An 11,946-nucleotide genomic window follows, 5' to 3' on the forward strand; every position below is an offset into this window, starting at 1 on the left:
ATCACAGCCACTTCACCAATGGCAGTCCTGCACCAATGCATTGGAGGGTACTGAGCCTCAGAACAATAAACAGCTTGTCAGGCTAGGATGCGGAAGGGCAGAGGTTTAGTCATTCCTTCAGTGACAGGAGCAGGCCCAGGAGATTGAAAACATGGCACATCAGAGAATAAAAACAAACAAACAAACAAACAAACAAACAACTGCTTAGCATTTTGCAGTATGTGCATGGCCAGTATATTTGCTTTGGTCATTTCTGAACAGCTGATAGCCAAACTCAGGGCAACTTACTGTGACTCTCAATTATCCACAGCAGATATAGCTTTCACCAGGTCTGGGCCAGGGGTTCAGATCCTCAGTCATTCCATGAAATACAGATGACACGGGAAGGCCTGGCAAGGGTCACAGATAAAACACCAGAGCCCATTTATTTTAGGGCCTTGCCAATGGAAGCTTGCTACTATATATAACTTGCTGGCTTCTCCATAATTGGAAGCCAGAAATATTTGCTGGAAGTGGACTCAGAGACCCCAGCTGGATCCTCTCTTCAGGTAAAGCCCTTCAGTGACTCTTCTTGGCTAGCTTGGTCTCACTTACTCTGAAAAATGACAGCATGTTACTGGAGCTGACATGTTTGCTTCTCCAGTTCACTCTGAGTTCTGTCCTATAGCAGACAAGTAAATGAGGAACTCAAGATACCATTTATATCAATCTATCAGGTTTAATAGAAGGTACATTTGATCTAACAGGAAAAGATATGGAGCTGGGGGAACAGCTGTCAGTAAGTAAAATGCTTGCCATGCAAGCATGGTCACCTGAACTTCATCTCCAGAGACAAGAAGAAAACATAAATAAAACCAACCAAGCAACCAACCAAACAAAAAGAAAAGAAAAGAAGAGAAGAGAAGAAAAAAAAAAAAGAAAAGAACCAGATGCAGTGGCATTCAACGTGTAATTCCAGACCTGGGGAAGTGGAAAGGTGCTGGTCCCTGGAATTTGTTGGTCATCCAATCTAGCCTATTTGGTGAGTCTAAGGCCAATGAGAAAGCTGGTCTCAAAAATCCCAAGGTGGATCACATCCTAAATAATGGTACAGCAAGTGAGTAAGCTTAATATGGAGACAAAACCAGAGAGAGAGAGAGAGAGAGAGAGAGAGAGAGAGAGAGAGAGAGAGAGAGAGAGAGAGAGAGAGAGAGAGACAGAGACAGAGACACAGAGAGAGAGAGAGACAGAGAGAACCATAGAAAGAGATCAACAGTCAGCATCCAAACCCCAGGCAACAGGGCAGCAGCAAGAAAACCTGACAGATCTATAGAGATTGTGGGAAATTCTGAACAAGCCCTGTCAAAATGAAACTCTGTCCTAATGAGCCCTTTGACTAAATCCAAGCTGCTCCAACAACAGGGAGAAGAACAAAGGTAGAAAGAGTAGGGGAATTATTAAAATTATTAAAGTCTACTAGAGAGGAGCAGCTGGCCTCCTCCTCTAGCTGAGGGTACTGTGTCTCTGAAGACAGTGTCAGCCGGCAGAGATCTTTCCTTTCTCCATCTGATGGAAAGCAAGGATCTAAATTTATCTGGAAAGCTAAGGAGAAACCCTTTGTCCCTAAAGGAATGGCAGACCTTGTGGTCAGTGTCAGATACTATAGGCAGCACAGTTGCACAGCATAGCAGACATTCTTCCCTCCTGCCTAATGGCAGCAAAGCCTGAGGGGCCAGGAGTCCCCAGCATTCTTGCCTCACCATCATGACTGAGGGCACAGTGAGGTACATGCCAGGGGGCTCACCTCCCCAGAGTCCAGCATGCACACAGGAACTGCTGGCCCCGCTTAGAGTCACTCATAGGGGCCACAAGAATTCACACTCCTTCCCAAAGATACAAACTGGCCTGAGGCAGTTACAAGCCGGTTTCATGGGGATGTGAACCTTAACCCACAAAGGGAGAAACAGATAGAAAGAGATGATTCTGATGGAAGATATCACAAATGGTAGATTGAAAGTATTTTTCCTTAAGGCTTATCCTGTGGTTTAAAACATCATTTTCCAAGTTGACACTTTTGTAAAGGGGGAAAGTTTTGTACCTAAAAATTTGTATACAAAAGCATATCCAGAAAGGGAACACAGGAGTCTGGGAACTCCAGATGCCAGAGGAAGCAGGATTTAGTGATCAGAATGGATGATGATTCTTTAAGACCCACACAGGGACAAGGTGTCTGACAGCAACCAACACACAGGGCTCTGGACCACAAGGAATCAAAGAGTACGTGAGCCATCTCTCAGGTGGCCATAGTGGAACCTGCCCTGGCCTGCCAGGCCTATGTGTGCACCACATCAAGCTGATGGTTAGCTCTTTCCACACCAAGCCCAAGAGGAGGGAGGGTGGTGTGGAAGGATGGGCTGCTCCTCTGGAATGGAACCCTGAGATTTGCTGTTAACTATGGCATCTCAAGAGGCCTCAGCAGCTCTTCCGTGTTCTTTGAGGCTCAACAGCTGTAGTTCCTGAAGGACCATAGGCAATCCCTGCCAATAGGCGACTGTCAGTGATGGAACTTCCTCACTGCCTTCTGAAGGTTGGGGTAGAACTCAGCCATGCTTCGAGGGAAGAAGGAGTCCACCACACTCTGAGGGAGGTAGCCACTCAGGTCTGTCTGGAAGAATGTGACCAGGTTGGTTTTGTTGGGCTCCCTGAAGAAATAGCAGAGGCGGGTTAGATATGTACCATGGAAGCATCTAGCTCAGAGCCATGACCAAAAGAAGTGGCCCAGACATGGTGGTCACTTCTACTCCTGCTCTAGATTCAGTGCCCAGGACTCCTCTCTGCCTCCTTGTTGTGGATGACAGTTGCTACAAACACCATGGGGAGCTGGTGCCATGCCTTGGTAAGACAGGTGCAGATTCTGCTTATGGCTACTGACAGCCCATCCTCCCAACCCCTCCTGGGCTTTGTGTGGAAGGAGCTGTCTATCAGCTTACCCCTGTGCAGAGAAAGAAAGCCAGAAGGGGGGGACGGGGGAGGGAGAGAGGGAAATACAGAGGGAGAGGGAACAAATCTTCCCCTCTGTCAGATTCCATGTTCTCCCTCCCTCCCCACCTCCCACTGATTCTGGGGTACTTCCTCTGCCCATACACCACCCCTACCCTCACCCCAAGCTCAAGCTATCCCTCATACTCACTCAGCTGTGTTCTCTTTGGAAACTTGAACAGGTAAGTAAGAAATCTGAGTTAGTGACTATGTTTCTCTCTGGGGAGCCCTGGGCTTGATGGGAGAACATCACGGAAGAGACAGACCACGTGGGGAAAGATACACAGAATAAGTAAAAGTGGATAAAAGGGGCCTCAGAGGCACCACGGCTGTCTTTACAGGAAAGCCAGGAGTTTGCCTGACATACTCATCAGAATACATGCAGAACATAGAGAGTGCTCCCTGCATACAGTAGGCAGAACACCGAGAATGCTCCCTGCATACAGTAGGCACATCACAAATGCAGCTCTGGTGCTGCGTCCTCCACAGACTCTCCTGCCCTCTGAGATCCTTTTCCTCTGTCAAAGATAGTCTGAGCCCAGACACCTCAGATCTGATCTGAACAGTCTTGCCCCCAGTGTGGCCTCTTGCCCTGACTCACAGCTCCTTCTACTCTGGGCACAAAGCAGTTTACACTGAAGTCATGGCACGGCTGCTCAGACCTCTCTAAAGCTCCCAAAATGTCTAGAGGGGCCTGGCCCTGTTTCCTCAATGATTTCTTCTGGCCTCTCTTCTGGCTCCACTGAGCCAACATAGTGGCTTCCTCCCAGGCCAGTCCTCTTGTGGCCACACCCACTCCCTCTCACCAAGAGGAACCTTGCACCTGCACAGGCCACTGTGCCAAGCGAGGCTCCAACCAGGGGGATTTTGGTGACCTGTGCGGTGACTCACTCCCACCGTACCCCAGGTGCTTTCATCATCCTTTAGTTTTCTACACAGCACTTAGCTTGTAGTAAGCAATTCCTAGTGTATGTATAACATAATTACTTTAATTTGTGCCTTGTTTATCTTCTCCCACCCCATCAGAATTAAGCACTCAGAGAACACATGTCTTTTATCTGTTTTTTTTTTTTTTTTTTAAAGAGAAAAACAAAGATAGTCAACATAAAAACCACCTGGCCGGGTTGTTGAGTCTATTCATGGTCTTGGGGTAGCTACTTAACCTCTCTGGCCTACCCACCCCTCTTATAGAACTTGTACTATCACCACTGTTACGTAGTCTGAAGCTTGCACCCTGTGTGTTCCCCAAGCCAGCCCTAAGCCTCAGCTTAAAGGAGAAATGGCTCTTACTTGTCTAGACCCTCCTTGAAATATGCCCGGCAGGTCTCAGCATCTGACTGTTGGGAACACGACAACGAAAAGTGGTCACGGGTAGTTTTCTAGGCCCACACCAGAGGGTCTGGTCTCCTCTGCACTGGGAATAAAGCTGTGTGTGTGTGTGTGTGTGTGTGTGTGCATGCATGCTTTACCACTGTCAAACTCAAAATATTTGTGACATTTAAGAAAAGCCTTCCCAGAGCTGTTTGGAGAGCCAGCTTAGCAGACATGGTGTTAGGTGGGGGTGCTCTGTCTGGGTTTTAGTAATCTAGCACTGAGACCTGCTCCTGGAACTGTGTGGGGAAGGCCACACCTTCCCCTCCGGCTATGTGCAGGGACCCATGAGCAGGTGCAATCTCTTTCACTGTTAACTTGGGTGCTGCTCATTATAAACCTGGGGCCTTAGGGTAACTCATTACCCAGAGAGCTCGCAGGAAAACCCTGGCCGTGTCTGTGAGTGAATTTAGGGCTCTTGGGCTTCTTTCCAGGGCTGATTCACAGCATGGTCTCAGAACTATCCTCCATGCCCTGAGATCTGCCGCCTTTCTTGTACAGGAAGGTGGTCGCTGAGTGAACATAGGGTGGGGAATTTGTTCTTGGAGCTACTTTAGTCTGGTGGATATCTTCAGAGAGTCCAGAAGATCTGGAGCTCAGGCAATACACTGTGCTCCTGGACTTTGACTGTGGACGCATAACTTAATTGTCCTAACCCTCAGCTTGCTTATTTGCCTAATGGCACTGGGACATTTGCCTGACCTGTCCTGTGAGGCTGGGCACCTGGCCTTTAACCCCAGCACCTGGAGGCAGATCTCTGAGTTCAACAACAACAAAAGCTAATCCAGGTAACACCTCCTTACCACTTTGCCAGGTGCCACCAAGAGTGGCACATCATGTCATGCATGCCTATGCGTGACAGTGCATTTTGTAACATCGATATTATTTTTGTAGATTACAGTTGAAGTGCCTGTTTTCTGAGTTCACAGTGGTGGTATGGTTGGGTCTAAGACAAGATTCTGTACCCACTTTCCTTACCCTGGCAGTGGTTCACAGAAGCACCCGCATGGGTGGTTAAATCCTCTCACAAAACCGGGCTTTGGGGGACACAATGGATGTTCCACATGGGTAGCTGGAAGACAGACATGAAGTCAGTGGACTCACCTGCAGACAGCAGGGTCACCACCACCAGCACTGAAGATCCTCTACCTGCACAGGCCAAGTGCCTGAAGCCCAGCATGCCAGCCAAGGGTTCTGCCACCTGTCAACTTCCTTCCTTATATTTACACTCACTCCAGTTCACACCTATGCATCCTCACCCCAATCCCCCACGCCCCCACACACATGCACTCACTACCACACACAGTTTTCTCCAACCCTTTAAGAATTTCGGAAGAAAGAGCATTCCAGAATATAAGGCTCCGGGTGGAAGAAAGACTCCTCACTCAGATTTCAGCCCAAAGAAAGGAGGCTGTGTCCCTCATCTTCCCCAGGGGCAAATACAGAGAAATCACTGGACTCTGCTCCGCAGAAGGGAGGAACCCCAGAAAGCAACCATATGGTTAAGATGCTCCGTGGACTTGACAAACTGACTTACAAAGAGATTAGCTGCTATCTGCATGTCCACAGCACAAGCTGAGATCAGCAGAGATAAAAACAGCACTGACAAAAATCTGGGACACACATAATAAAGCCCTGGTATATGGTCTCCCCATTTTAAACCCTATGACACAAAATCTCAACTCTACAAGGGAAGAGGATGGAACACAAGAGCTTGTTGGTGGCTTCCAATCACCAAGCTTTCCTTGAAGATTTAGGGGTGCGTAAGACCGAGCCCAGCATCTAGGCCAGCCAGTGAACACCGACTGCCACTTACCATTGGAGCTGATGGTGCCATCCTCATACTTCTTCACCAGCACCAAGTCCACAAAGTCCCTGGGAGAAATAAGCTTCATGGCAGCTGAGGGCGTGGAGGTTCTGCTCACACACAGCATCTGTCAAAACAAAGGAGGCTCAGGTCCACTGACGACAAGTCCACCTCATACCCAGCATCTGGGAAACTAAGTGCATGGGCAACATGGAGAGCTGTAAGCAGGGCGAAAGGAAGCCTCGGGGCACTTGGGCTCTTTCCAGTGGCTGCATTGAGGCCAAAATGATTTCATCGCTTTCCAAACAATTTCATCTCCATGTTTCTTTATAAAATAACTCACCTGAGAACAGTGTCCCTACAAAATGGGCCTCCTCCCCCACCCATCTAGTACCATCCTAGCTTGCACTGCCCAGAGTATAAGATCTCTTGGGGTGCTACAGATCTTCAGGAATTATAACTGCAATATTTGACCATGGTGGCCCATACTGGGCTCAGCTCAATGTCAGTTTCCCTTTCAGTCCAAGAAACAAGTCCATTTCTGAATTCCTGTATCTCGCTCGCAGCAGGCACAGGGGAAGTAATGGTTATTTTCTACAACCATAACAATCTTCTGGTTCCATCTGGAGCCTGAAGGAAAAGTCTAATTTTAAGAATATTGAAGACAGAAGCACTTGTTAGAGACGTGAGTTTACTCCGGGTTCATGTCTCATCCACACATCCTTTACTTTACCCATCTTCTATTAAGAGTTAGGATGCTTGAGGGCTGTCCAAAGCACGTTGACAGACACTGTCTGAAAGGGTCTTTGCCCCCAACTTCAATGTTTCATTTAGTAGATAAGACCCAGACTTGTTACTGGCGTCTCTGCTTTTCAGGATGTGCAAGTTCCCTGGCAGTCTGTGCTTTCTCTCCCTCTGTGCCTAGTGTCCACTGAAGAGTATGTCTCTCTGGCAACAAGCCAAATCTCTCCATGGGCACATGAATTAATGAGAACCAAGAGTTCCTACATATCTCATGCAGAGATAAAAAAAATTCTTTTCTTTTTGTGTTTAATCATTCTTCATCCAAATTTCTAATGTTACCTTAATAAATTACACTCATACCTCAATCTAGTACTTAAAAAAAAAAAGGCCTGTGATCAAAAGAAGTACATGATTAGAACAGTATTTTTAACTTATAAGAATATCTCTAATACAATTTGGTGATGTCCAAAAAATCCAATGAGGGCAAAAATGGACTGGAAAGCCAGGCCTAATGGGGCAAGCTTGTACTTGCAAGGCAGAAGCAGGAGGATCAGCCTGGTCTATAATATTGAGTTCCAGGCCACGCAGGGCTACATAAAGAGACCCTGTCTTAAATTTAAAAAAAAAAAAAATCAGTGGTTTATATAAAGCAAAGTGCAACAAAAATAATTACATACTGATTAAGAAAAACGTACTTCCTGTTAGTGGCTTGCTTTGTTTATTTAATTGAAACACAGCCCTGCCCAGCCTGGTGCTCATAGTCTGGCTGACTCCAACTCCCAGATCCTCATATCTCCATGGCTGCTGGGGCTACAGGTATGCAGCAATGGGGAACTTTTTTTTAAGTACTAGACTGAGGTATCAGTGTAATTTATTAAGGTAACATAATTACGTTCCTTCTGGCTCCTTTGTCTGTGTGCACTTGGCAGCTTCTCTTTACCTCTGTCAGACTGTTTCTTCCCCAAGGTTTCAGGATAGGGAGTTTGTGGTCAGGAATAGAACACCCGGTAACTGCCTTGAAAGCACTGGCAGGTTAGCCATTGTTATGGCTGCTCAGGTGTCAGCCTGTGGATTTTCTAGCTTTTCATTCTCTTTGTCCCACCAGCCACTGTGCTGACACCAAGAGGGGCGAGTGTGCTAAAGAGATGGAGCCACTCTGGTTTCCAAAAGATGACCTGCAGGGCTCTGGGGGCAGCTTAGTGGGTAGTGCTTGCTGTGCCAGGGTGAGAAGCAGAACTCAGGTTCCCTAGAACCCACACACAAGCCGGTTGGGAGTGTTAGTTCAGCTGTAATCCCAGAAGGGAGTCAGAGGCAGGGAATCTCAGGAGTAAACTGGCTAGAACTGCAAGCTCTAGATTCATCAAGAGACTTTGCCTCAATATGTAAAGGTAGAGAGTGACTGCAGGAGATACTTCTTGAAGCTCAATATACAAATGAGCATGCGTACATACACACAAGTATAACACATACACATAATACAAGTCCTTTTGTTGTGGCATACACATAATATATAAAAGGCATTAACTAGCCAGGCGTGGTGGCGCACGCCTTTAATCCCAGCACTCGGGAGGCAGAGGCAGGCGGATTTCTGTGTTTCAGGCCAGCCTGGTCCACAAAGTGAGTTCCAGGACAGCCTGGGCTATACAGAGAATCCTGCCTCGAAAAAAAAAAACAAACAAAAAACCAAAAACAACAAAAAAGGTATTAACCAAGGGTTGCTCAACTTCACCATTTATGCGTAATGATTTGTATACACTCTTTGCATTGTTTATTTTTTCTTTTCTGATGCTGGTTTCACTTAATCCAGAATAAGAAAATCCTATCAATTTATTGTGGTTTCTCCAATGTTTCCACTTAGAATGGCTTTTATAAAGGAAGTTATTTAACTGTAAATGGGGGAAAAAAGAGAAAGAAAGAAGAAAGAACAACTTGTCATAAATTAAAGGTAACTCCAAATTACATGCAAAATTGCTAGAGTCAGATTCCCAGCCCAGGTCACCTATTCATCTCTTAAGGGAAAGCAACAGCTAAATAGGATCCAAGGCACATTAGTGCCTGAGGTTCACTCTCCTCTTCTTGGTACCAGAGGGCTGAAAGAAGAGTTGAAACACGGCATCATCGTCACCGTGTGTTTCAATTCTGTCTCTGACATAAACTTTCATGGATAACAGATTGCTGAAATGAGGATTCTGGGTCAGAGCAAAGACACCTGGCTCCACAGCTTGCAAAATACTGCAAGGTTTCACAATGCTACCTGCTTATGTAAGCACCAGACAAGATAGTGCCAGACAGGGCCTAGAAGCCAACACTAAGATGCCATTCAAACCACACAGGTCTGCTCGCCGAGAGCTACTTGCATATCTGTTTCCACTGTGATTTTCTATTCTTCTGAGTTTTCTATAGTCAAAAATGAAGCAACGATCTTACAGTTATAGGTGATGCCAGGACAGGTCCATCATGATCGGAGCTGTCTCCCATAACACTCCCTACCTCACGTGGCTATTTGAATTTACATTTATATTTGTTAAAATGAATAATTCATTTCTTCAAACCAGCCACCTTTTCATGCTCTATGGCCCCATGGAATTGAGGCTGCCACACTAGACAAGGCAGTTGCAGAGCAACGTTGCTGTATCCCAAGGCTTTCTGCTGGGTAGGGCTGGTCTGCAGGATGAACACTTTCCTGAAGGAGACTTGTAGTGGTCCCGCTGTGGGCAAAGGACCAAAGTGGCTCTGTTAAGAGACAATGCTTCAAACTAGATCTGTTTGTGTAAATCCAGGCCTGCCTCTTTGTCTGGGGAGCCCAAGCCTTGCCCTGCAATTCCTCAGCTATAGTCTGTAGATTCTGGTGAGGGTTTTTGGTCTCTCAGAGACACATTGTTTCCTGCCAGGGACAAGGCTGGACTCATCTGCATGGCACTCCTCTTGCCTACAGTTGTTATAGATTCCTCTTCAGAGAGGTGGTGTCAGGGTATTGCAGCAGGACAAGACACTACAGATAACACAGCCAGAGACACTTACATCTGTGATGCTCTGGACAATTTCAAAGCTGCTCACATTATCATCCCACTTCTCCCGGAGGCCCGAAGCAACTGGCTTTATGCAATCCCACACCTCGTCTGGTGTCCCACACAGAATCCCTTCTCCTCGGTACCTAGAATGGAGAGGAATTTGATCCACGGCGTCAATTAAACTCGATTATCTTAGAATTTTATCTCAGGTCTATTACATTTTTGTTCTGGTTCTAGGACTTGCTGACAGAAAATGGCCTAAAATATGCTAGCCCATCTCCCTTCTAGCCTGCATAAACATGTACAAAGTCCTCACAGAACACAGCTTGCTAGAAACGATTCAAACCACAAGCTAATGCTTTTCTGGAAGGTAACTAGTGATCACAGAAGGTTGGGGCGGATTGGAATCTTTCATGATGCAACCCCAGAGACACCAGGAAGGGAGTAAGGTTCTGACAGACTTTGTTAAAAGTGCGCACTTACAGATTCCCTGGAAACTCCTCAGATGGCCTCCAGGAAATTGAAACTCCATTCTGTCAAAAGGCATAGGATTGTAGAATTTTAGAGCTAGAGGAATTCTTGGAGATGAGATCTCAAGACTTGATTCCCCAAGGTCACCCAACCTGTTCCTGGCACAGTTGGGGTAGCTGCCCCCTACAGCAGGCGATGAGCAGAGCGATCCTGGCTGGCTGATTCCTGGAGCTGTGGGAGTCTCTCCAGTCGCCTTAAATGCCACCAAGAACTTTTTGTTTTCTCAGGCAATTTAAGGCTTTTTTTTTTTTTTTTTTTTTTTAAATCAGAAGCGCCAAGGAAGGAAACTATTTTCCTGTCACTCCCTGGGAGAGGGATTGTGCAATAATGAACGGAGGAAAGACTTGGTACTTGGAGTTTCAGGTCCAATCCTAACCTCCTAGTAGTCAGATGACCTTGAGTGGGTTTCGAAATGAAAGGGGCAAAGATCTCCAGGAGTCTCAGAGAGCATCAACCCACAGTGGAATCCGTCTCTCAACCCACCTCTGGGGTCCAGGGTGCGGATAATCTCGGGGAGAGGAGAAGCCTGGGAGTTTGGAGGACTCCAAGCCCTGGGAGCAGTCTTCAGTCCCCTTTTCCCGCCCAGTCCCTCACTCACGCCTTCCCGGCACTTCTTCCAGCCCGACGCGTCCCGCCGGTACCGGAGCACCTTCTCTGCCACCGCCTCACTCTCTTGAGTGGCCCAGGACGGGTCCATTCCGCCAACGTGCTGGGTCCCAGCTGTGCCACACGGGTTCTGCTGGGCGGAAAGCTGGGCCTTGGGCGGAGCCTGAAGCCCCGCCCCGAGCTCCGCCTCTCTTTCTGAATTGGTTTTCGCTCTCAGACAATTCCGTCCTTTCTTGAAATTGGCCGGCCCTGCGCAGTAAGCGTCATCTCTGGGCGGGTCTCCGGCAGCTCCTGCTCCGCCACAGCAGGCTTTGGGCAGAGCCAGGAGCTAGCTAGCTTATGGAGTTTGGGTGTTTACCCCTTGGTGCTCAGGTGCTTTCGGCCCCCAGTGAAACCGTGCAAACAACTTCGTAGGGGGGTTCTGCAGGGTGGCCCGGAGAATGTGGAGGAGCCGGCCGGTGGTGGAGGTAGGCAGGAGGGGTACACACCAGTGTCAGTTCAGGAGGCCTGCACAGGAATGTCTGCTTCTGATAACAGAAACTGAAGCGATTCCCAATTTTATTTTTTTCTTTTTCTTTCCCCCTTGAGTAGCTTAATGTCTTTTCTGAGTAAAGGAAGAGACAACTTCGAATGGGTGGAGATGGAGGTGGAGGAAGAAGCTGAAATCAATGTCAGATCTGTTTGGTTCCAGACACCCAGGGAGCTCTTAATAGATATACAAATCCAGCAGACAGCACTATGCATTGACGCCAGGTGGAGACCTCAGCTTTCCCTTGAGAGATTTAATCCAGATTCTGGACATGGAAGCAGGAAGACCACTCATTAAAGGTCTGCCTGGGAAATTTAATGAGGCCATCA

At 47.3% G+C, this 11,946-nt stretch overlaps 1 protein-coding gene across 1 annotated transcript; it reads right to left on the reverse strand.

The window, feature by feature from the left end:
• Nucleotides 1–204: 204 nt before the first annotated feature.
• On the reverse strand, nucleotides 205–11,270 carry Stard5 (StAR related lipid transfer domain containing 5). The gene is made up of 6 exons (XM_021168432.3): nucleotides 11,081–11,270; nucleotides 10,435–10,484; nucleotides 9,962–10,094; nucleotides 6,206–6,323; nucleotides 5,368–5,461; nucleotides 205–2,681 (listed from the first exon to the last, which is right to left on the reverse strand). Exons 1-6 carry the CDS (start codon nucleotides 11,177–11,179, stop codon nucleotides 2,534–2,536), a joined length of 642 nt encoding a protein of 213 aa, XP_021024091.1. The 5' UTR covers nucleotides 11,180–11,270; the 3' UTR covers nucleotides 205–2,533.
• Between the last annotated feature and the right edge of the window lie 676 nt (nucleotides 11,271–11,946).

Source organism: Mus caroli, unplaced genomic scaffold (assembly GCF_978045245.1).
Source record: "Mus caroli unplaced genomic scaffold, Mus_caroli_1 scaffold_8, whole genome shotgun sequence".
In the NCBI taxonomy this organism is placed as follows: domain Eukaryota; kingdom Metazoa; phylum Chordata; class Mammalia; order Rodentia; family Muridae; genus Mus; species Mus caroli.

Excerpts from the sequence above, each read along its gene's own strand:
- Stard5 (XM_021168432.3), bottom strand. The coding sequence starts at position 11,179 with ATGGACCCGTCCTGGGCCACTCAAGAGAGTGAGGCGGTGGCAGAGAAG. Across the intron at positions 10,485-11,080 it reads GGAAGAAGTGCCGGGAAGGC|AATGGAGTTTCAATTTCCTG; the intron begins GTGAGTGAGGGA and ends GCCTTTTGACAG. Across the intron at positions 6,324-9,961 it reads TTGTCCAGAGCATCACAGAT|ATGCTGTGTGTGAGCAGAAC; the intron begins GTAAGTGTCTCT and ends TTGTTTTGACAG.